The following is a 24,689-nucleotide window of genomic DNA, read 5'->3' as shown; positions in this document are numbered from 1 at the left end:
CAAGATCAAGGTGTCTGCAGATTAGGTTTTTGGTGAAGACCTGCTACTGGTTCATAGACGGCTTCCTTCTGGGCTAGAAATTTGATATTGCTAAAACCCCCAAGCAGCATCCAGTTTTGACTTTTCTTTAGTTATTTTTAAATTTTTCACTTTTTTAGTGAGAGACAGAGAAAGTGTGTGTGTGTGTGTGTGTGTGTGTGTGTGTGTGTGTGTGTGTTGTGTGTGTGTGTGTGAGAAGCACTGATCTGCCCCGGGAAAAAGCAACCTGGCCCCTCACCACGTCTATTTTGCAAAGCACTGCCCTTGGTAACCCGAAAGCCGTCTTAGAACCAGCTAAAGAGCCAACGGAAGAGGAGAGAAAGGGAAGAGTCTCATCAGGGCGGCTCGCAGAGATTAGCCAATATCCATCCCAGCGTGGAGCTGGCAGCGTTTCCTTTATTGATCCGGGACGGCGACTCCAGGGCCCCCACGAGCCCGAGCCCGGGTCAGCGGGGGGTTGGAAGCCCCCCGGCCGCCCGCCGCCGGCCGTAGCGCAGGCCGAAGGAGTTCCAGTTGTAGGCGGACAGGTCCTTCTCCCGCTGCACCAGGCGGCTGCGGGGCGCGCGCGGGGCCGGCCGCCGGGGCCCCGCCGCGCCCTCGGAGGCCCCGCACCGCGGGCTCTGCTCCCAGGCGGCCCGGAGCACCAGGGGGCCGAGCTGCTGGCCTAGGACAGAGCCACAGGGAGAGACTGTGAGGACGGCCAGGAGAGCCTCCTGCAGCACCTGCTCACAGCCCACCCTGTGCTTCCCCTTTGTTCCTTGGCCTCCAGGGAGCTCAGAGCTCAGCCGGGAGCACCAGCATCTGAGCTGGGTGCTTAGGCCATTGGTTCCTCCCTCTTTCAACATAGTTTTGATTTCAGATGTTTTCCAGAATTATCTTCAATATCTTTTATATGAAATTACTTCCTTTTAGGAATCGAACCTAAAGAAAACTACGGTGTTTGCTGGTTCAGCTTGGCTCTCTGCCTGGCCCTCTGTCCAGTTTCTGTATCGGGCTCCCCAGCTGGACTGTGAGTCCTTGGAGCAGGTGGGTCCATGAGCATTCATCTCCTTACCTCTCAGAGTGCTTGAAACAGGGCCTCAAACATAATAGAGCCTCAGGAAATGCTTGTTAAGGATATAAAAGCTAATGAAAAGCTTGTAGCTACAGAAATCAAGAAAGTGGAGCTAAGACCATTGTTCCCCCACAACCCCCAATAATTGTAGCTCTCTAAATAAGCTATATAAGGACTCAGTGAAAAACAGAAATTATCTGGGTCACCATATCCGGCTCACCTCCCCCATTTGGGTATAATCTTTGGGTATAATCTCTTCATACTGAGGGTTAACAAGGCTAATTTGGAAGGCACTTCACATGCAAGGCCCATTAAGTTCACTATAATTTTTGACAGAAAAGTAGTGCAACTAGCTCTGAGTACACAATGACCCCAGCCAATTGTGGCAATTGATTAGCGGAAATGAGGCCTGGTGTGTGAGTGGTTGTGAGTTGTGGGGGTTGCTGGCTTTGAGGCCCACGCTTCAATGCCCTGGCTACTTTGGAGAAGAGGAGTGTGGGCATCTTCCTCAGAGGTCCCTCCCACCTTGCCTAGGGCCTGCCTGAGATGGGGAGGGACAATGGCTTCCTTCCCAGTTTTACCTGCTATCCCAGCAGTAGAATCACTTCTCAAGCTACCTTTTGTGGCCTCACCTAAAGCCTTTTGCCCAAAACAGCTAACAAACTCAATGCTCCTGGGCAGTGGTGAGGTCATTTTCATCCAGAAAGGACACCTGATCCCAGAAGAGAAGATACTCTTGGCAAAGGACACTGGGACCATGTTCTCTTTGTTCTGGGACATTTTATGGGCACAGTGTATCACATGTGAAGCTATGCTCCATAGCTAGAGGAACTGCAGTCCAGACAGGCTAGGCCACGGTTCTAGCTGGCCCAGAAAGCTGAACCAAGCAGTGTTAAACCCACAACTGCTGACTTGGGGAGTAGCACCACTCTGACGTGTGCCACTCAGAAACACCCTCTTCAGGAGCTCTGGCACCTGCTGGGCTCTGCAGTGTTTGACTGAGTGGCTTTGGAGAGGCATCTTTACATCTTTGGGCCTCAGTTTCTCCAGCTCATCGGTACCACAGCAAACTCATAAAGTTGATAGGATTTGCTGTTTTGTTTAGTTTTTTTCCTCCCCAAATTCCCCATAAAGGGACTGGGGTCACTGATGAAGGAAACTTGCATTGTAAATTCCTTCCCAACAGCTCTGCCCAGAGAGGCATGGAGCAGGGAACACAGTGTGAGAAAACCATGAAGGAGCATGGTGGTTAACCAGGACCTGAACCTAGGTAGGCGAGCCCACTAATGCCACAGCAGGAAAGCCACCCCTAACTTGCAAGGTTAATGGGGCCATGAAATGAGCTGCATGTGCCAGTCTTGGGTTCCATTAAATACATTGTTTAACTCACATCAATAGATTAGCCATAATCTGAAAAATGTGGTCAATTTCATTTTGATACAACTCACTTGCTCCCTTCCACCCTTTTCCCCAGACAACTCATACCTGTGGATCGAGGATTCTCCATGGGAGCCACCTTTTCTAGTGTCTCCCTGAAGGAGATGGCACAGAGGAAAAACAGCAGCTGCCACGAAACCAGTAGGTTCATCCTGGTGAGAAACCGAGGGTCCTAGAAGTGCCCTGAGGCCGAGACAGAGAGAGGAAGGAGGGACTGGGTCAGGCACAGGTCTGGGCTGGGTGCAGGGGCAGAGCCCATGTGAAGGGAGGAGACAGACTCTGCCCTTGGAGGCCCCAGTGGAGGAGTGAGTCCGAACAGACACATCATGGAAATGGAACTGAGATCACTTGCACAGTATAGTCAAAGCTGAACTCATTCTAGATCAGGGAGGGCTTCCTGGAGGCCAGTCAGGCTAGGAAGGAAGGAAGGATCCCCACTGGTGGGAGGGGCAAGACTGCTCAGGTTGGAAAGGGGCCAGAATTCTGAATCTCGGGTTTGCTTGAGAGGAATGCTGGAGAAATGAGAGGTGAGATATGAGCGTCGGCGTGAGCAGCGAGGGGTGCAGTGAAGTGGGCCAAGGAGTCCCACCTCATGGAGGACACTGAGGCCCAGACATTCTCTCTGGAGCCTGGGCACCTCCCTTCATGCTGGGCTCTGTGTAGATCTGCGACTGTCCCCATTCCAATAGGCCTTCTCAGCCTGGCCTGTTTCCCTCCTGCTGTAATAGAAGCAATTCTCTTCCTTGAGAAGCAGAAAGCAATCAGGAAGAAAGCAATCATCTTGCTCTCTCTTGCAGCCTTTGGCAGCCTGAAGACCGTCATTAAATTGTCTTACTGCCTACAATTCAGGGAAGAGAAAACCCTTTCCCTGATTTGTCAGAGAAGTTGTCCCCATATTCTATTCTGTGGGCTCTGAGAAGATGTGAAGTGAATTGACCTCGTAATTTTGGCTGTTGACATGGGAGCTGTGTACCCTGACCCTCGCTCCAGCCTCTTTCCCTTTACCCCCTCCTGCCCCCTCCCATCTCTTCCAGCTCCCAAGTCTAATTTCTCTTTGAAAAAGTCATCATACACTTGGACATTGTCCAACAAACATGATTAAAAGCAAACTGATGGGAGGCAGTAGAGCTGCAGGTGGAGACAAAAGGGTGTGACACCAGATCTAAGGCTGGAGCCACTCTGGATTGGGGTGAGGAGCAGTGGGGGTTGGGACTATCGCGTGTGCCCATCAGCCCCACCCATCCTTCTGTTCTTCCCCCACTCCCGTTCCCTCCTGTTCCCTCCAGGGCCCAGGCATGGTGAGAAGGGGAAGAGTCCCGAAATGGAATCAGGAGTATTTGGATCTGGCCCCAGCTATGCACGCTGTCCCTGTGAGACAGGAGCAAGTCACCCCCATCTCTGGGCCTTATTGCTCCACCTGTAAAATAAGACCATTGGGTTAGACTACCGATTGGCCCCACAGATAACCACTTATCCTTGCAGACTCTGATTCTGTGACAGCCGGAAACCCAGTCCATGGCCTTCTGCACCTGCCTTAAGGGGCAGGGAGTAGAGATAGGATTGGTTCATTAGAGAGAAGAGAGTAAAACCATTTTTTGTGTGGCTTCAGATTGTGGACATGCACAAGGTCCAGGTTTATTTGGAAATCATTTTTTGAGTACTGACTGGGTGCTGTGTTAGATGTAAGGGTGCACAGGTGCTAAGACACAGGGTTGCTGCCAACCCCTCAACCCCTATCTCAAGTCTAGCACAAAAATTGAGTCCTAAGCAGACCATTTTAAAATGACACTGTAGCCCAGCCGGCGTGGCTTAGTGGTTGAGCATCAACCTATGAACCAGGAGATCATGGTTCGATTCCTGGTCAAGGCAAAACAGGCTCGATCCCCCGTGGGGGGCATGCAGGAGGCAGGGGATCAATGGCTCGCTCTCATCATTGATGTTTCTCTCTCTCCCTCTCCCTTCCTCTCTCTGATATAAAAAAAAAATATTTAAATAAAATAAAATGACACTGTAATTGATAGGCTGAAGGTGTGTGAGTACACAGGGTCTTTGGGAGCCTTTGGGAGCCGGTCCTGGAGGGCCCAGGCCAGCTTTCTGCAGGGGTGGCTCCTGAGCTGGGTCTCTGAGCAAGTGGGGAAGCTGAATAAAGGCTCACACGAAAGGCAGGTGGGAGGGCCAGGACTGGGTGTGGGGGGAACTGCAGGCCCTTGAGTCTGCCAGAGGGCGAGGCTCTGCTGGAGAAAAGGAAAGTGATGAAGGGCCACGCAGGGGCTTCACCCGGAGGGTCCGAGACAGAGAGGAACGTGTGCAGACTAGCATTTCACACGGAGCGTTCTGGCTGCTCCGCAGGCGCAGGGCGGTGAAAGAAGGGAGGCGGGCAGGCTGCAGGGCTAGGAGCGGTGCTCCTTCCGTGCTCCCCTCCTCCCCAGCAAAGATAGCGGGGTGCGTGAGAGTTCTGATTTTCCTGCTGCTTGTTCCAACGTGCACACACACACACACTCACTCACACACTCACGCACTCGCACACTCCTCAGACTCTTAACACATGTGGTAGGAATGAATTGCTTGGAAAAGAACTGCCAGCTTCCAAGGGTCCACAGTGGCTGTCCTGCTCTGGGGAATTTTCATGGCTCCCCCACCCCAGGAGTGTTTGTGCCTAATGAGTAACAGAAATTCTAGGCGGGATTGGAAAGCTTTTAAAATGGGGTGGCTCCTTCCTGGAGTGACCTTCATAGTACAGGGGTCTAGCAGGGTGGGAGGGGCTCTTTGGTTAGGTTTGTATTTGCCATCCATAAATTGGAGGAACAGCTCAAAGGAGAACTGTTGAGCCCATGAACTGTGCGGGGTACCCCAGGTCTCCCCAAAAGTTCCGGTGGCCGCTAATTCCAGCCACAGAGTTTATTCAATAATTACAATGGATTACAATTCATTCATCGCAATTATTCCTGCCACAATGAGGAGTCCTTGAGAGGGTCATGGCCTCACAAGTGAAGTGCAAATCAATGTATTCGCCTAGACATCCCGGAATAACCTGGCCAACCTTGTAATCAGGGCCAATCAGGCCCCCTTTGCCTGCCTGGGACACATCAGTCAGTCTTGGAACTCAGTTCCTGCCCCCATTGGGAGAGCCTCCCTGGGTCTGGGCAGACCCCTCCCCACGTGTGGATGCACAGCGCACCTACCTGGCTCCGTCCTGGGTCCTGATGGGGTGGGAGCTCCGCAGGGTCTCTGGTGATGACACTACTTAGGCGAGTGAACACCCAGAGGGAGGGGAGCTGGGCTCGCTCTTGCCAGCTCCCTGATCACATCCCTGTTCCTTTTATAAAGCCCAGGGTGACGTCTCCAGGCATAGCCCCCCCCCCCCCTTTGACTCCCTCTCCCTCCTCCTCAGACCCCCTTAGAGAGCACAGACTGCTATCTCCAGCCTCCTGGCTCTCACGACTGAAACCTCCCCCCGTCCCCCGCCCCAGGAGCCCTCCAAGGCTGGCTTTCTGATTCCCACGAGTTCTTTCCGTTCCATCTTCCTCCGGCTCCTCTCGTCCCAGACCCACTCAGTAGGAGACCCATTGTGCTCTAAGCAGTGTGGAAATGGACTGTTTGAGGAGGAGTGGGGGGGTCAGCAGGAAATGTTCCCCCTCCAGACAAGAGCCACTAACACACCCAGTGTGAAGTGAGCATCCTGAAAGGGAGGAGGAGAGGCGAGGGCAGAGTGGGACCCAGGGGCCGCTCCAGCTGGCCTGGGTCACAGACCAGAAGGGGGCTCCTGGGCTGTCATTTGCAACTGGGGGGGATTCCCTTCATTTTTCTTTCTTTCCCCAGTTACTGAGCACCTGCCTAGCTCAGGGTTTTGAGGTGAATTTAACATGGTCAGATGGGGAGACAGATCTGTAAGCAGCTGTCTAAGAAAGCGGAATACAGCGGTAGCTAGAAGGTGGCTGTGTCTGGAAGTGCTAAGGGAACGTGGAGAAGCGATTTTCAGGCAACATCCTATCAGAAGGTGCTGCTCTCAGGACCCCACCTTTATGTGTTTGGCATCCATGATCATAGTGCTTTGTTGCTGTGTACCCCACATTGAAGGCAGGGACAGCTCTCCTTCCTTTTGCACCCTCAGGACCCACTTTATTGCTCAGTACAGACATAGAGGGCCCTCAAAGATATTCACTAAATACAGGGTGTCCCAAAAAATGTATACACACACTTGGAAGAATTATAAAGGCAGTGTTTATTAAAATACGTTTCATTTTCATTTAATAGCTATCAGCTGTTACAGTGTGTATACATGTTTTGGGGATACCCTATATGTAGGGTGTCTCTTTCTTGGGCCTGCAATAATGATCTTGACTCTTGGGTGAGGGGCTCCCTAGGACAGAGACGATTCCTTCTGTTAGACTAGGGGTCTCTGAAGGCAGAGGCTAGGTCTCTATCAGACAGGCTCTAGCTGGCGGGTGCACTGTGCAGACATCCACCTAATGACTGAGAAGCACTTCCTGCCGGTCCGCAGTCACTTGTCTAATGCTTTCTGCTCACAGGGGCTGCACATCATGTCACTCAGGATAAAAACGAGCCTGTAAGATCAGGCCTGCCCCTTGCCATACAGAATGACGTACATGTGTGCTCGTGAGGGTCAGCCCGCCCTGAGTCAAGAGATGGACTGACCAGGCTAGAGATACTGAGTCTCAGACACACTCACAGCTTGAGGATTTAATCTTTGCTTTTTCTCCCATAAATACAAAGTGGGATGTGATACCAGCCCCAGTCCGATCTCTGCGGGGCCCTGGATCTCTGCTCTTAACAATCCTGACGGCCTCTTGAGTTGACTAGAGAATTTGAGGTCGGTCACCTGGAGCCATCCTTCCTTCTGGACTTGGAGAAGTTCGGGCATGCAGGATAGATGAACTAGTGCAGGATGGGGGCCTGAGAGGGTGGCCCCATTTCCTTTTCAGCCCCCTCAACCAATGATCCAAGTTCAAGGAGTTCATCTCTGCTGTTCAGACCATTGAGCTGGAGCCTTGAAACCTCTGGAACAGCTGTGGGAGCCAAGAATCATTACTCCAGACAAAGAGTGGAGAGCAGACTCAATATCTAGGTTATTATGAAGCTGGCCTTGAGAGGTGGGAGCTGTGCCAAGCGCAGATATGGAGAGGGGGTTGCAGGGATGTGCCCAGCTGGTAGACGCATCAGGATGCTGGCTGTAGGGCCTCGCTGGGCTTTAAGAGATGCTTCAGAGAAAGAGCGAGGGGAAAGCACTGGGGACCACTGCCCACGCCCACCCCAAAGAGAGGACAGACTCTGCCACAGCTTTTCCTGCTGTCATTAGCTGCCACACATCTCCATACCTGGGGCCCAGACTCAGCCCGCTCCCCAGAAATCTCTAGCACTTTCTGGCTGGGTTCACCTAGACTCTCTGAGTTTCTGTTTCTTTGGCTATAATAAGCCCATTTTTCTCTACCTATTCCTTCCTCCATACCCATTCCTTCTTCCATGCCCATTCCTTCCTCCATGCCCATTCCTTCCTCCATACCCAGTGCTTCCTCTCTGCCCACTCCTTCCTCCATGCTCATTCCTTCCTCCCTGCCCATTCCTTCCTCCATGCCCATTCCTTCTTCCATGCCCATTCCTTCCTCCATGCCCATTCCTTCCTCTATGCCCATTCCTTCCTCCATACCCAATGCTTCCTCTCTGCCTACTCCTTCCTCCATGCCCATTCCTTTCTCCCTGCCCACTCCTTCCTCCATGCTCATTCCTTCTTTCATGCCCATTCCTTCCTCTATACCCATTCCTTAGGCATAGCTGCTCATGGGTCCTCTCAACTTCGTCTGCTCTTGTCAAATGGAGAAAGAGGAAGGAGGAGAAAAGGAGCTGAGGCAGCCAACCTGGGGAAGGGAGTGCAAGGGGAGATGGGGAAGGTCCACTGCACCTGGGGCAGCAATTTTACCAACTCCTTGTGCTCTCCCCGCCCCAAGGCCCCACCACCAACCACATGCATGATGCACTTACCACACTCAGGAAGGGTATGTTAAAGGCATTGCCCAGGAAGCCAAAGGCAACAGGGAAAAAGCTCCTAGAACACAGGGGTGGAGGGAAGGGTCAGTGATGGCCTGGGAGGGGAGAATAGAGGGTGGCAAGGCTGAGGTCACAGAAAGGCTCCAGCTTTGGCGCCCAAGAGAGTGGGCCCCCAAGCACTGGGGCAGGCTTGGTTCTGCACTCCTGCTGTGTTAGAGGCAGCCAAGTGGAATAGTTAAGAATGAAGTCCCTGAGGCCAGATTCCTTGGATTCCAATTTTGGCTCTACCACTTACTAGCACTGTATACACTTGGGCAAATTCCTTATTTTTCTGCATCAGTTTTCAGCTGTAAAATGTGGTTAATAATAGTATCTATATCCTAGGGCCCTACATGAAGAAATGCTTAGGATTTATTTTATTTTATTATTGTCACTGTCTTCTCCTCCCCAGATGGGGTGGCACCACCTGCTGCAGGTCACCTGGGCTCCAGGCAGGGCCAGCTTTTGGGGCTGTGCTCATGTCTGTTCTCCCTCCTGCCTCGGCCTCCCACTCTCATGACACATACCCTACAGGGCATGGCTGAGCACACAGGTGTGGTCCTTCAGAGGGCTTGGAGGCACCGAGGCTGAAGTGGGAAGGGAGCCCTGTGTGTAGCAGAGAGGTCAGGGGGTCAGAAATGTGAATTCTGCCTGAGTTATTTCCTTGTCCTGGGCCACAGTTTCCTGAGGTTCACCTGCATCCCTGAGGTCTCATGCTCTGACCCCACTCCCACCCACGCAGTGCTGCTGTAAGGTATCTTTGTCCAGGTTGACTTTGGGTTTAAACTACTGAATCGTCAGTGGCCCTGCTCACAGTCAGAAGCCCTCAATAAGTGGTCTGCATGACTGTTGTCAGATTTATTTGTTTTCCCTACTGCATTGCAAGTCCTCAGGAAGTCTCTCCCTGTTTAGCGCTGTGTCCCCAGACCTAGCCATGCATGGGGCACAGAGTATGTGCTTTTTATATATGCGACTCTGAACAAATGACTGAATATTAACCGAATCGATGGCAGAACATGTGTGAGGACATTTTTTTTCTTGAGGCCACGCTGCGTGATGTTTGCGAGGTGTAGGCATCCAGGCTAATCAGGGGTGTTTTCAAGGCTACACTGAGCAGAGCGAGGGCTCCTATGGGAACGCTGGGTTCCTGACCCCAGCTCCTTGCCATGATTCCATAGGCCATGAGTCTTCCAGGCTCCATCATCCCATCTCACCCCTGCTCTCTCCACAGCACCACAGAGACGCTGGGAGTCTTTCCTGCCACCCCCCCACCTTCCCTAGGGTCCTTTCTTTCCTCCTCAGGGCCCTCCAGTCTTCTCTTAGACCCTGCCCATCCCTCAAGACCTGTCTCAGGTCCTGCTTCCTATAGGACACACTCTGGCCCTGGTAATGGATACACTTCTCCACTGAGTCCCACCCTGCCTTTCACCAGGCCCAGGCTGACACTGACAGGCCAAGGGATGTGGAGCCAGGAGCCAGGGACAGCTGGATCCAGGTCAGATCCTCTGCACACTGCCTGTGAGACCTGGGGCAGGGGCAGCCTTTCGGAGTGTTGGTTTCCATATCTGTAGAGAACAATCCTACAGTGGGTTGTGGAGATGACAAAGTGAGATTCTGCTGGTGAGGGTGCTGGGTGCATACTTGGGGCCTAGCAAATGTTAGCTCGCTGCCCTTGCTTCCCGCCTGGACCGTTCAGCTTGAGCGTGGGCCCTGTATGTCTTCCCTGGTGACTGCACAGTGCTGGGCACACAGCAGGTGCTCAATGTGTGCTGATGGACGGGCAGATCACTCCGATGTGTCCTTCAACCTACTGTTGGAGGCGCCTTCCCAAGGTCAGCCCGATGCCCCTCCCCATTTCCAATCCTCTCATGGTTCCCTTCTCCTGCGGGGTGAGTCCAGCTTCTGCACCCAGCTGGCTGTGCTGCCCAAACCTGGTGGCCCATCCGGGGCAAGGGATCTGCACTCACTTGAAGAGGTTAAAGAATCCGTAGGTTTCTAGAAGCATCCCCAGGAGGGGCCAGCGCAGGAGCACAACGATCACGCCCCCCAGGAAGAAGCTGGTGCCCTTGAGCTTGTGCCTCTGGAAGAAGAAGAAGAAGGTCTTCCTCAGGCCGATGACGAGGGAGAGGCCGGTCAGGAACAGCAGCTGGGCAGAAGAAGAGGAGCGTGAGTGCCACCTGCCCCGCGCCTCGGGGGCCCCCATCACGGGGCAGGACTGGCTAACTCTGCAAGGAGGGGCGATTTCAGAGAGGGTGACACAGCCATGGGGCGGAATTACAGCCTTGAATAATGCCCAGAGGCAGGGGGCCGGCCAAGGAGAACCTAGAGGTTCTGGAATCTCTCACCCAATTCAACCCAGTTTCTTGGATCCCAACCAGTTCTCCATATATGACTTCATTTCTCATCACACCTTCCGAGGAAGGTGGGATAGATAGTGAGAGGCTCTCCACTTCAGGAAGGTGAAAACCAGGCCTACATAGGTTAGGCAGCCAAACCCAAAGTCGCACGGACCACCAGGGCTCCACTGCCCACGGAACTGTACCCCCCAGCCCTCCATTATCTGGCCCTGCCATGGTCTGCAGCGTGGCTCCTAAGGATCCCTAAGAGTGCCCAGGCTCCTGTCAAATTTAACTCTGGCTTCCTTCCAGCATGTTCCGTCCACCTGAACGTGCTTTATCCAGTCCCCAACCCATTTTCCTTTCCAAATTCTTCTCACCCTTTCCCAGTTGAGTATGCTCTTTCCTCCAAGCACTTTGTTTCCTATTAAATGTGTTTGTCTTATGGTGACTGCACACCTCTGCCTTCCTCCCCAGTCGTGTATGTGCGTGTGACATCCCTGCCCCTAGCTGGTGGGAGTCCAAAGGAGGGACAGTGTCTAATTCCTCCTGGCACCCCCAGAGCCTCACTCGGAGCTTGGCGTGAGAATCCAGGTCCTCAGGTTCTCTGCCCAGCAGGACCTGCTGTGCATCCCCCCAGGCTTGGTGGCACCTGACCCCTGGATGGACACAATCTGAAGGAGCTTAGGGCTGACCTCAGCAATAGAGACCTCAGGAAGCTTGGGGCAGTCCACAGGCCAGGGGCACTCACGTTTCCGAAGGCCAGGAGCACGGAATCAAAGTACAGGAGCATTCCCAAGAAGACGAAAAAGACACCGAAGCCGGCGGTGCCCACACCGATCTCTGCAACAGGCAAGGAGGCTGTGGTGGGATGGGCTCTGGGGGAAGGTGGGGACTCTGGGCTCCCCCTCCTTACCACTGGACAGGAGCCCTCTGAGGAGTGGGGGGTGGGGAGCTTCGGTGCCCCGGGAGGTGATGGGTCAGGAAGGGAGGACAGGCACCAATGCACATTTAGCGCCTGAGAACCAGGGTCAGTTCTGCGCATCACTGCCTTCTGTCCCGAGAACAGCCCCCTGGCATAGCCGGAGCTACCTCGCCGCTTTCCGTCTTTAGCTGCGCCGTCCAGATCATGATCAGGGTTGGGCTCCTGGCTGAGCACAGCCCTCTGCCCACTCTAATCCTGTCCTCGGGTGGTTGGGAGCCACCCATGCCCAGCCCAACCCACGGTCAGGCCGAAGGGGACCACCGACAACTCCTGGCCACCAGCCCCAGAGGGCCTCGAAACCACCCAGCTGTCCTGCCTGATTCTCAGGAGGCTAGCCTTCCTGAACAACTAACTCTTCACACTGTGTTGCTTCTCCTCTTAACTGTCCCTGTCCCCAACTTTCCCGTGAAGGCCTGTCGCACTGGTTTAGAGAAACAGAATCATCCGTCAGTATGTGCTTGCCCTCCCACCCGGAGTCTGCCCCCGAGCCAGGACCTGCTCCCTTTTCCTCCCTCCCTCCTGCAGCTGCGCCTTTGGGCCCCACCGCGCAGCCCCAAGCCTTGGGATCTCAGCCACAGTGGCCCTGCGGTTCCCCAGGCTGGGCCCGCACCCACAGCACCCAGCCCTGGCTGCGCTGTGTGTTCTGTCCTCGGGCACTTTCTGAAGCAGCGGAGCCAGTGAGGACAGCACAGAAGTGCAGGATATTAAGGCCCCGTGTTGGGTCATGGGCTACATTTTTGACATCTTGATACATATTTCAGATTGCTCCCCTCAAAAGGAGTTGTAACAATAACAGGATATGAGGTTCCTTTGTTTTCCTTAAATGCTCTCCTTAACACCGAATTGTTAATTGTACTTATCTCTGCCATTCTGAGAGTCAACAAATGACAATTCATTGTATTGCTTCATTTTTTAAATTTTTTACTTTTTAAATTTATCTTTATTGTTGAGAGTATTACAGGTATCCCATTCCCCCCCCCAATTGGTCCCCTCCACTTCCCTCCAACCCCCTTCCCAGGCCTTCACCCCGTTATTAACTGTGTCCATGGGTTATGCATATAATTTCTTTGGTTAATCTCTTCTCACCCTCCACCCCCCTTCCCTCTTCCCTCTGAAATATGATCACCTGTTGCATGCGTCAATGTCTCTGGATCTATTTAGTTCATCAGATTCTTTTGTTCATTAGCTTCTTCTTAAAGAAGACCCTTCAACTTTTCCTGTAGTGCTGGTCTGGTGGTGATGAACTCCTTTAGCTTTTCCTTGTCTGAGAAGCTCTTTATCTGACCTTCAATTCTAAATGATAGCTTTCCTGGGTAGAGCGATCTTGGTTGTAGTTCCATGTTTTTCATCACTTTGAATATTTCTTGCCACTCCCTTCTGGCCTGCAAAGTTTCTGTTGAGAAATCAGCTGACAGTCGTATGGGTGCGCCCTTGTAGGTAACTAGCTGCATTTCTCTTGCAGCTTTTAAGATTCTCTCTTTGTCTTTAACCTTTGGCATTTTAATTATGATGTGTCTTGGTGTGGGCCTCTTTGGGTTCCTCTTGTTTGGGACTCTCTGTACTTCCTGGACTTGTAAGTCGATTTCTTTCCCCAGGTAGGGGAAGTTTTCTGTAATTATCTTTTCAAATAGGTTTTCAATTCCTTGGTCTCTTTCTTCCCCTTCTGGCACCCCAATAATACGAATGTTGAGCCTCTTGAAGTTTTCCCAGAGGCTCCTTATACTATCTTCATATTTCTGGATTCTTTTTCCTTTTTGCTCTTCTGGTTGGGTGTTTTTTGTTTCCTCATGTTCCAAATTGCTAATTTGATTCTCAGTGTCCTCTACTCTACTGTTGATTCCATGTAAATTATTCTTCATTTCAGTTCCTGTAGACTTCATTTCAAATTGCTACTTTATTATGTTATCGATTTTCTCAGTTATTTCCCTAACAGTCTGCTTAAACATCCTTATAACCATTATTCTGAACTCTGTATCTGTTAGCTTGCTTGGATCTATTTCATTTACTTCCTGTTCTAGAGATTTCTTCTGTTCTTTCCTTTGTGACATGTTTATTTGCCTCCACATTTTGGCTGCTTCCAGGTGTTTGTTTCTATGTATTAGGTAGAGCTGCTGTGTCTTCTGGAATTTGTAGAGTGGCTTTGTGTAGTAGGTGTCCTGTAGGGTCCAGTGGCTCAGCCTCCCCAGTCACCTGAGCTGGGCCTTCTAGGTGCTCCCCTGTGTGGGCTGTGTGCACTGTCTTGTTGTAGTTGAACCTTGGTTGCTGTTGGCATCCCTGGTAGGAACTGACCCCCAGGCCAATCAGCTGTGAGGACCAGCTGCAACTACAGCCAAAGAGCTGCTGTGCTGGAGACACCCCTATGGAGCAGGATTTGCTTCAGTGGGGCTTTGGTGTTCACCAAGTGCGCCCCTTGAGTGTCACTCATGGATGTGGTAGGGTTGTAATCCTGTGTGGTTGAGTCTGAGCACCAGGTGCACTGTCTCTGGGGCCTCCTGGGAAGTGCAAAGTCAGCCTGTGCCAGTGCCTTGCTCAGGGCCACCCAGCATGAGCTACACAGCAAACCATATTTGGCTGCTACTTGTGCTGGGCTTGGAGGTGTCCAGGAGAGGCCCAGCTATGAGCCAGTGCAGCTGCCGCTAGTGCCAGGCCTGGGGCCACTTATCAAGCCGCATGGGGCAGCTGCTGCTTGTTTGAGAGATTTTAGGAAAGTCCTAAGCATGAGGCTCAAGAGGCCACTTGCTTAGAAAAGCCCCTGGAAATGGCCTGGATGAGCTGCAGGTGGGGAGGGGCAGGGCTTCCAGGAATCACGGGGCGGGGCCAAAGGTGCGAGTCAGGTGCTGGCGACTCAAACATGGCGCCTGCCTGCCGGCTGTGTGCGGGGAGGACTCTCGAAAGAAGCCATGGCCTCCGCCAGCTCTTCTGCCTGGAGGAAGCCGCCCCTCCACCTCTCGCCCGGATTCCAGGCAGGTTAGTTCCCCCCCGAGTGTCCCAGGTCCGTTCAGGCTGCTCCCGGCGCTGGGCTCAGAGGGAGCGCGTCTGAGTCCGTGCCGGGCCCTTTAGAGGAGCTGCTGGGGCTCCCGAACCTTCGCGACCCTCAGCGACAGTCCCCGCGGGTTTCAGAGCCTGGAGTTGTGGGGACGTCTCTTCCTGGCCTGGAGCCCTGGGCTGGGGCCTGCTGTGGGGCTGGGACCCCCTCACTCCTCCGGGAAAACTCTGCCGCTGAGATTCCCTTCGGGCTTTCAACCGCCGCACTGGGGGTGGGCCCGCGGCCCGTCTTCGCTATTCAGCCTCGATCTGCCCGCGTCTGCGCCGCTCCTACCGGTCTCGGTGCTGCTTCAGGTCCCTGGTTGTGGGGCTCCTGTTCAGCCAGATCTCAGGAGGCTCTGAGTGAGGGTGGTTCTGTATCTTAGTTGCAATTTTGATGTGGTTGCGGGAGGCGGCGGGTGCAGCTGTGACCTACGCCGCCATCTTGTTTCTCTGTATTGCTTTCATTTTTAAATTGAACTAAACTGAAATTTTGAGATGTGATAAAATACACATAAAATTGACCATCTTGACAATTTTTAAAAAATCCCCACCCAAGGATATTTTTTCCATTGCTTTTCAGAGAGTGGGGGAGAGAGAGAGAGAGAGAAAGAGAGAGAGAGACAAACATCGATGTGAGACAGACAAATTGATTGGCTCTCTCCCGCACACACCCTGACTGGGGCCTGGGATTGTGTCTGCAGCCAAGGCCCATGCCCTTGGCTGAAATCGACCCTGTGCCCCTTCAGTCTGTGGGCCAATGCTCTAACCACGGAGCAAAACTGGCTAGGGCTCACCTTGACAATTTTTAAGTGTACAGTTCATTGCTTTCAGTACATTCACATTGTTGTATAGCCATCACCACTACCCACCTCGGAAACTCTTTTTATCTTACAAAGCTGAAACTCTGTACCCATCAGACACTAACCTCTCATTCCTCCCCCCCACGGCCCCTGGCACCCACCGTTTTACTTTCTGTCCCTATGAATTTGACTACTCTAGGGACCTCATAGAAGTGGAATCACACAGCATTTGTCATTTTGTGACTGGCTTATTTCACTTAGCACGATGTCCTCCAGGTTCATCCATGCTGTAGTATGTGTCGGTCAGAATTTCCTTACTTTTTAAGGTTGAATAATATTCCGTGGTATGTTTATACTACATTTTGTTTATTCATCTGTGGGCGGACACTTGGGTTGCTTTCACCTCTTGGCTATTGTGAGTATGCTTCTATGAACATGGGTGAACAGATATCTCTTTGAGACTCTGCTCTCAATACTTTGGGGTATATACCTGCAAGTGGGATTGCTGGACCAAATGGCAGTTCTATTTTTAATTTTTTGCGGGACCACTGTACCATTTTCCATAGCAGGTGCTCCATTTTATATTCCCACCAGCAGGGCACAAAGGTTTTAGTTTCTTCACATCTTCGCCAGCACTTGTTATTTTGTGTTTTTTTAAATCTTTTATTTATTATTATTATTTTTTTAATCCTCACTGGAGGATATGTTTATTGATTTGAGAGAGAGAGGAAGAGATACAGAAAGAAACACTGATGTAAGAGAGAAACATCGATTGGTTGCCTCCCTTATGTGCCCCTACTGGGGATCAAACTCAGAACCTCCTTGGTGTACAGAATGACTCTCCGATCAACTGAGCCACCCGCCGGCCAGGGCTTTTTTTGTTTTTGATAGCATCCATCCTAATGGATATGAAATGGTATCTCATTGTGGTTTTGATTTGCCTTTTCCTCATGATTACTTTATGTTGAGCATCTTTTCATGTGCTTATTGGTCATTTGTATATCTTTAGAGAGTGTCTATTTTAGGTCCTTTGCCCATATTTAAAACAGGTTTTTGTTAATGGTATGTTGTTGAGTTGTAGGAGTTCTTTATATAGTCTTGATATTAGCCCCTTATCAGATATACGCTTTGCAAATATTTTCTCCCATTCCATAGATTGTCTTTGTACTCTGTTGATTGTGTCTGTTGAGGCAGAGAAGTTCTTAATTTTGATACAGTCCAATTTATATAATTTTTCTTTAGTTGCCTGTATTTTTGTATCATATCCCAGAAATCATTGTCATATCCAGTGTCATGAAGCTTTTTTCCTATGTTTTCTTCTAAGAGTTTTATAGTTTTAGCTCTAACTTTGAGCTAAAATGAACTATTATTTTGCCTGTGGATCAGTTTTCCCAGCATCATTTGTTGAAAAGATTACCTTTTCCCACTGAATGGCCTTGGGACCCTTGTTGAACTCTTTTGGCGCTTTATGTCAGGGTTTATTTCTGGGCTCTTTTATAGTCATTGGTCCATATGTCTGTCTTTATGCCAGTCTCACACTGTTTTGATTATTGTAGCTTGGTAATAAGTTTTGAAATCAGAAAGTGTGAAGCCTCCAACTTTGTTCTTCCTTTTCAAAATTACTTTGGCTATTCAACATCCCTTGAAGTTCCAAATGAATTTTAGGAGAGACTTTTCTATTTCTGCAAAAAACAATTGGGATTTTGATAGAGATTGCACTAAATTTGTAGATTGCTTTGGGTATTACTGACTTCTTAACAATGACAAATCTTCCAATCCATGAATACAGGATGTCTTTCTATTTATTTGTGTCTTTTACAATTTTTTTTCACCAACAATTTGTAGTTTTCAGTGTACAGGCATACCTCATTTTATTGTGCTTTGTTTTACTGTGTTTTACAGATGTTTTGTATTTTTACAAATTGAAGGCAAGGCCAAGGCCCTCCACCAGCAAAAAGATTACAACTTGCTTTATTGCGGTGGTTTGGAACCAAACCCTCAATATCTCGGAGGTATATCTGTATAAATGGAATTGTGTTGTGTCCTTTTAGAAAATTAATGACTAGGTTGTAAAGCTTCAAGTTTATATGGTACATACAGTTTTGCAACTTCTTTTTTTACAGTTTTGCAACTTGCTTTATTTACTTAATGTAGCTAGAATGCCTTATTTTCTTTTTATTGTAAATAGTATGGTGGATAGGGATATGGCATGAGTGCCTTTTAAAACTATAACATGTATAATTTTATAAAAATCATTTTTGATTTAAAAAATTTGAAGTTAGCTTAATTTTTAAAAGGAGAACACATAGGTAATTTTTAAAGAGAAAAGTTTTACCAAACTTGTTAACTAAAGTATTAAAATTGATCCTCAGACTCTCTGTGAAATTGGTATTATTGCCATGCTTTTACAGATAGTGGTAACAAGTTAAAAGTCTGGCTGTTAAGAGGCAGAACTGTAAAAACAAAACAAAACAAAGACAAAATAATTGAGACTAGACTTACTGGCTGAGCTATATTTACAAGTGAAAGAAAACAAAGCAACACGACCATCTTCTGGGCAGTCAGTCTTTCTAATCTGTTACCAGACAGACCTTAAGAGGGTCAGGACCAGTTCCAGTAGAGAAATAAAGCCAAAGGGCTTCTTCAAAAATTTTTTTTAAATATTGAGATGAGATTTATTGTTCAGATTATAAACCTCACTCAATTTATAGTCCAGAAAAGTGCCAGTCTTGTTGAGTCTCTTTTTTGGCAGAGCTGGATTCTGTTAAGACCCAGTGCAGCCTCATATCTGTCAGCGTATCGTCCAGCAGAATCCATCTGCACTAATGGCTGATGCCTCCTGCTTCTGACCAGCTTCTGTGATCTATTTGGGCTTGTTTTCCACTTCCACCTCCCAGTGGTGCTTGTCTGAACTCAGTCTCTTAGAGCCTGGGACACTGGGCAGGACAACCCCCTTGGGTCATCACGAAGGTTACGTTCTGTCCTTCCATGTTGCATGATTTTCTATCCTGAGAGACACTAAGTTGAGGATCTAGAAGTACATCTACTTTGTCATGATAATTTTATAGGGGCCGGAATATTGTGGAGGGAGACCACAACATATTCTTTCATTTGAATAACAAAGGCATTTTAAGTTTGTATGCCTATTATAAAAATATCTGATCTTAGCTTATGCCTGCCACAAAAATATGTCATTGATCCAGTTCTGACAATCCAGCCTTGTCTTCTACCTTCCTTCGGTGGATATTTTTGTGTGGAAACACAATGTGAGCATTTTATTAGGTTTTCATTTTGTTTCGTTAAAATATCCAAATGTTCATCCTGTAAACACTTAAGAACAGCCTCTTCCTCATTTTGTGGAAACAGCGTAAGTTTCTCAAATTCACACTTCATGTCTTTTCTCCTATATTATACTTTCTTCTGCAACAGTGATTTGCTGGTTTACACAGTTATTGTTCCGCACTCTTCAGGGGCTGGTGCAGTTCCGCAGGTTTCCCATGATGGGGGCAGCCTTCCTTACTGGAGAAACTGCACCATGGACACAAAACCTCACGGGAAAGGGTCAGACGCTGTTTCTCACATGCAAGCCTCAGACCTTCCTCTATCCCTCGCATCTCTCGCATCTCTCGCATCTCTAGGGGAATAGCTTAGCAATTTCAGTTAAGTTACCCGTCTGGGGTTGCTCCTGAAGTTCTTCTTGGGGCACAAGCTTGGCAGAGGACAGGGGTATGGGGGCACCTCACCAGGAGTGACAGAAGTGTCCCCAGCCCTACGAGATCCAGGCAGAAGGGGCAGCACGCCCCCTGCTGGACTCAAGGACAAGAGGGAGGCTCTGGTAACTTCAGGGAGGCCTGGCTCTCCAAGGCACCACCTACCTAAGGAGAAGCGCAGATTTCCCCCGGACCTGAGACGCAGCAGCTTTAGGTGTCCCTGTCATGGCAGGCAGATCGCTGCCCTCTCTAGCAACCACCCCAACCTGTAGCTCCAGAACGGCTGCCAAGAAGAGCCCACAGCCTGCAAGCTGTCGCAGATGAGCCGGCGGCCCCAACTCGCGCTCTGTGGCTGCGCTAACTGAAGCCAGGTGCAATGTCTTTCTTGCTCCAGGAAGGAAAGCAGTACCTCTTGAAGCAGGTGCATGGGTCCTTCTGGCCCAGGGCTGTGCAGGGAGCCACCATTCATTTCTTCCTTCCTGCCTCTCTCTCTCTCTCAGCAATCACAAATGTACAGAAAAGTTGCAAGTACAAGACAAATTTTTTTTTTTTTTCCTGAACCATTTGAGAGTAGTTGCCACGGGCTATCTCACCACCCGGGAATACTTTGGTGTGGTTTTCCTTTACCAGGATACAACCACCAAAGTCAAGAAATTAACATTGATACACTACTACCATCTAAAGTCAGACCACAAAGAAGTTTCATCAGCTGTTCAGTAATATAATTTTTAACAAAAGGATTCAGTTTAGAACCACGTGTGGCATTTGGTTTTATGTGTCTCATGTCTGGAACAGTACCTCGTCTTTCCTTGACATGACAGTGATAATTTTGAAGACTTGGACCAATTATTTTGTATCTGTTCCTCTGTTTGGGTTGTCTGATGTTTGCTCATGGCTAGAGACTGGTTATGCAGAAATATCAACAAGATGGGATGCTGTGTTCTTCTCAGTTTGGCCCATTACTGATGATGTTTCTTTATCTTTTTAAATGTTTTGTTTTTTTTTAATTGGTTTTTTAGGGAGAGAGAGAGAGAGGCATTGATGTGAGAGAAACATGGATCCGTTGCCTCCCGTATGCTTACGCCCTGACCAGGAATCAAACCAATGACCTTTTGGTGCACAGGATGACGCTCTATCAACTGAGCCACACCAGCCAGTGCAAATGGTGATGTTTCTCTAACCACTTGATTAAGGTGGTGTCTGCCAGGTTCCTCCACTATACAGTTCCTCTCTACTCCCTGCTCTGACCTGCCAGGACACCCTCCTTGCCCTACCTTGGCACAGGCCAACGTCAGTGTGAACCTCCTTCCTCCTGGCTAGGGTTCTGATGCCTTCTCTCGGCACCACCCTGTTTCCACCTAACGGCTTTAGGACTGCATTGTTCAAGAAGAGGAAGGAGGAAAATGGGGAGAGAAAGAGCCTTCCGTCGCTTTTCCAAATTAACAATAGTGATTAATAGTAACAACCACTTGCACTCACAAGCGCATGGCGCCAGGCTAGGCCTAAGCACTTTAAGTCTTGTTGACTCATCGAATTTTCCTAACTGCCTACGGGATAGGGATGGATGCTGTTAGCCGCACTTCACAAACAGAACTGAAGCGCTGAGAGATGAAGCCACTTGCCCAGAGGCACACGGCTAGCAGCTGGCAGGCCAGGGTTTGATCCTAGGAGTCTGGCTCTAGTCACCCCCGTACTCCTCCACAGAAATTGTTCTTGCTTTGGCCATCCTTGATGTCCATGTTCCCAAATCCAATGGACAGGTGTCAGTCCTCATGTGTTAGCAGTGGGCCACTCCCTCTTGAAATCGCCTTTCTCTTGGATTCCACGAGAGCATGTGGTTGGCTTTCTCCCTGCTGCTGACCACTCTTCCCCTGACTCCTTTGCCAGCTCCTACTACTTCTGTCTTCCTCTTGGGATTCTAAATTGCTCAGGGCTTGGGCCCAAGTTCACGTCTATTCTGTTTTCATACATATTCCCATGTCTTTAAATATCGCTTGTGTGCTGACAGTGTTGATATCTATCTTTAATATATTAAATTTATTATTATTTATTTAGCCCACATAAATAAATAATGAGTTTGAGCTTCCAAACTCATATTGAGCTGCCTACTTAGCATATGTGCTTGGTTTTCTCTCTTGAATCAACAGGTCCAAACTGAGCTATTCATCTTCTTTCCTTAAACTTGCACCTCCCATGGTTTTCCTCAAATCAATAAATATGTCATCCCCACCCACTGGGCAGCTTGCAGCAGAAGCCCGAGAGCCATCACCGAGGCTCCTCACCACTCCCCCGGTCAGCTAGTTTCATTGCTTCTTCTTCCCAAATGGATCTTGTAATCTGTCTGAAATCTGTGACATTTTTGATTGTCACAACTGGGAATGAGAATGTGCCACTGGCATCTCATGTGTAGAGGCCAGGGATGCTGCTAAAATCCTATAATGCACAGGACAGAGCCCAAACGAAGAATTACCCCGCCCCAAGCCACCCTCATGTCTGCTTGGACCCTCCGACATTCTCCTGCTGGTCTCTGCTTCATTCCCTTCTCTACACGGCAGGCAGGGATCTTGGAGGACACACCGCCCAATCATATGGGTGCACAGCAAAGACTCCCTCATGGCTTCCCACTGGGCTGAGACGAAGCATCCATTTCCTTGGCTCACAGCCCTGCATGCTGTGGCCCAGGCCTGCTTGTCCAACTTCATCTCCTGCCACTGTCCCCCTTGCCTGCCACACTCCAACCACTCCATTGTCCCCGTGATGAACCTCCTGCCTCAGGGCCTTTGACGATGCTGTTTCTTCCCGCTTGCTCTCCGCCTAATGCACACTCAACTCATCCTTCTCAAGGCAGATGTCAGCTCCTCAGGGACACCTGCTCCACTGTCCATTCCCTGACCTAAATCTAGTTCCCTCATTTCTTTCATAAAATTCAGCATATTCCTCATAGGACTTAGCACATTTTGGTTTAATAAAATGTTCGCTTGCCACTGGGCTCAGGCCTCAGATATCTTCTCTCTATAGTTTTAGAAATATTAAGGTCAGTTGTTCTCAACTGGGGGAGGTTCTTTCTCAGGGGACATTTGGAAATGTCTGGGAACATTTTTTAAAAATCCTCACCCTAGGATATGTTTCCATTGATTTTAGAGAGAGAGGAAGGGTGGGGGGGAGAGAGAGAAACATTGATCAGTTGCCTTTCATATGCGCCCCAATCGGGGATCAAACCCGCAACCTAGGTATGTGCCCTGATGGGGAACTGAACCCGCAACCCTTTGGTATACAGGATGATGCTCCAATCAACTGAGCCACCGGCCAGGACTGGAGACATTTTTTATTGTCACAACTGGGAATGAGAATGTGCTACTGGCATCTTGTGTGTAGAGGCCAGAGATGCTGCTAAAACCCTATAATGCACAGGATGGAGCCCACAATGAAGAATTACCCCGCCCCAAGATGTTAGCAGTGGGGAGGCTGGGGCATGTGCCCAGATGAGCTCACAGAGTCTTGTGCCTTTAAATATCATCTATATGCGGAAGCTTCCAAATTCCCCTCTCCATCCCAGACTTATATACCTGACTACCCACCTGACATCTCACCTGGATGCCTGAAGCAGCACATCCAGCTCAACATGCCTGCCTCCCCCTACTCACCCCTTCTAATTGCTCAGGTTAAAAACAACGGCGGTATTCCTGACTTTTCTCTCACACTCCACATCCAGTCCAGCAAATCCTTGCAGCAGTTTCCTCAAAACATATCCAGCTTTCACCACTTCCCACCAGTTCACTGCTGCCACCTTGGGCTCCTCCACACCTCTCCCCTCAGCACTGGGCTCCCTGTTGCCTACCTCATCCCTCTACAGTATATTCTCAACCCAACACCCACAGTGATCTTTTAAAAATACAAATAGATCATATCACTCCTTCGCACAAAACCCTCCAATGGTTTGCCATGTTATGGAGATAAAACTAAAGTTTTTACAGTGTGGCCTCCCTTACTATACTCCTTCTCTCCCCTTTACTCACTTTGCTCCAGCAGCACCAGCCTACTTGTTCTTCAAATACGCCAAGTGTGCCAGTGCCTCAGGGCCTTTGCACTGGCTACCCCTCTTCCCAGACAGCTGCATGGCTTGCCTTCCTCACATCCTGTGGGTCTCTGCACAAAAGGCCCCTTCTCAGCGAAGCCTTCCTGACCACCCCATGCAAAATAATAGCTCCCAGCCTCCTTACCTGCTTTATTTTTGCCCAGAGGATGTTATCACCACCTGGCATACATACTACACACTGACTTCTTTACCTGTTAATCGCCTGCTCCCCCACTCTAGACTGTATGGAGGGGATATGCCTGTTCATTCACTGTTGTATACTCTGTGCCCGACACAGTGCTGGGCACAAGAGGAGACAAATCTGCTCAGTGAATGAATATCACCTCCAGTTCGCAGAGGGTTTAAGTAACTCACCCGAATGAAACTCGCAGAGCCAGTTCCCACCCGTCCCAGACCTGCAGGCTACTTCACTGCCCACTCTCCAAGGCAGGGGAAGATTGCTTAGGGTAGGGATATGGTGACTTGAAGAGCAGAGTGGAGTTTATTTTCTGACAAGAAGGGCCTCAGGGCCCAGGAGACCCTGAGAGTTTTGAGGGGCAAGATATCTGAATGGGCAGCGGCTTCCTGGGTTCACCTTTGCGGCCTCCCAGGCATAAGAACCCTGAGCGGGAAAGGCGTCAGCTTGAGTGGCAAACTCGCCAGTTCCCCCAGGTACCGGCCTTCGGCTGCCTGGGGGCCTGGAGCAATCCCCCACTCCCTGGGAGACAGAGGAGCCACACCCGGCCACGGCCCTGCTGCGTGGAGGATGCCAACACGGCAGCTCCAGAGGTCACCTCACAGGTTTCCCACAAAGGGATCCCAGCTGGGAGGGGCACTGTCTCGGCCCCCACCTGGCCCAGACAGCCCATGCCAGCCCAGCCCGTCCACGGCGGGGCCCCTCGCACTCACTCTGCCACTCGGTGATGGAGACCATGCCGCGGGCTGCCTGGGGGGCCTTCGGGGGTGGAAGCTGGCCAGGGCGAGCAGTGCAGAGAACCGAGCCTGTACATGCTCAAGGGAAGCTGACCCTTGGTAAGTTGTGAAAGGAGCCTCTGGTAAATCATTAACTCTGCCCCCACTGCGCACACCCGCACACACATACGGCTGTTGAAAGTCACAGGCTCCCTTCTCCTGGTTCTTCCGGGGGGGGGGGCACTGCCCCTCCACGTGCTGGCCATCTGGAG

The 24,689-nt window shown here is 50.2% G+C and overlaps 2 protein-coding genes across 2 annotated transcripts; both read right to left on the bottom strand.

Annotated features, from left to right (window-relative positions):
• Window positions 1–485: 485 nt before the first annotated feature.
• KISS1 (KiSS-1 metastasis suppressor) lies at window positions 486–2,681 on the bottom strand (the record flags this gene model as incomplete). Its single annotated transcript, XM_081121903.1, has 2 exons — window positions 486–703; window positions 2,570–2,681. The coding sequence occupies 2 exons, from the start codon at window positions 2,679–2,681 to the stop codon at window positions 486–488; spliced, it is 330 nt and encodes a 109-aa protein (XP_080978029.1).
• A 4,535-nt stretch (window positions 2,682–7,216) lies between these two features.
• On the bottom strand, window positions 7,217–24,517 carry GOLT1A (golgi transport 1A). Its single transcript, XM_081121824.1, has 5 exons — window positions 24,415–24,517; window positions 11,660–11,751; window positions 10,540–10,718; window positions 8,528–8,591; window positions 7,217–7,557 (listed from the first exon to the last, which is right to left on the bottom strand). The coding sequence occupies exons 1-5, from the start codon at window positions 24,437–24,439 to the stop codon at window positions 7,519–7,521; spliced, it is 399 nt and encodes a 132-aa protein (XP_080977950.1). The 5' UTR covers window positions 24,440–24,517; the 3' UTR covers window positions 7,217–7,518.
• Between the last annotated feature and the right edge of the window lie 172 nt (window positions 24,518–24,689).

Source organism: Miniopterus schreibersii (assembly GCF_964146895.1).
Source record: "Miniopterus schreibersii genome assembly, chromosome: 19".
In the NCBI taxonomy this organism is placed as follows: Eukaryota; Metazoa; Chordata; class Mammalia; order Chiroptera; family Miniopteridae; genus Miniopterus; species Miniopterus schreibersii.
This window is presented reverse-complemented; position numbering and strand designations above follow the sequence as displayed.

What these genes read in the sequence shown, in the direction of transcription:
- GOLT1A (XM_081121824.1), bottom strand. Translation starts at nt 24,439, where the DNA reads ATGGTCTCCATCACCGAGTGGCAGA. An exon ending in TGCTCCTGGCCTTCGGAAAC is followed by an intron (nt 10,719 to 11,659) that starts GTGAGTGCCCCT and finishes TCTTCTGCCCAG; the next exon opens with CTGCTGTTCCTGACCGGCCT. An exon ending in GGATTCTTTAACCTCTTCAA is followed by an intron (nt 8,592 to 10,539) that starts GTGAGTGCAGAT and finishes CCTGTGTTCTAG; the next exon opens with GAGCTTTTTCCCTGTTGCCT.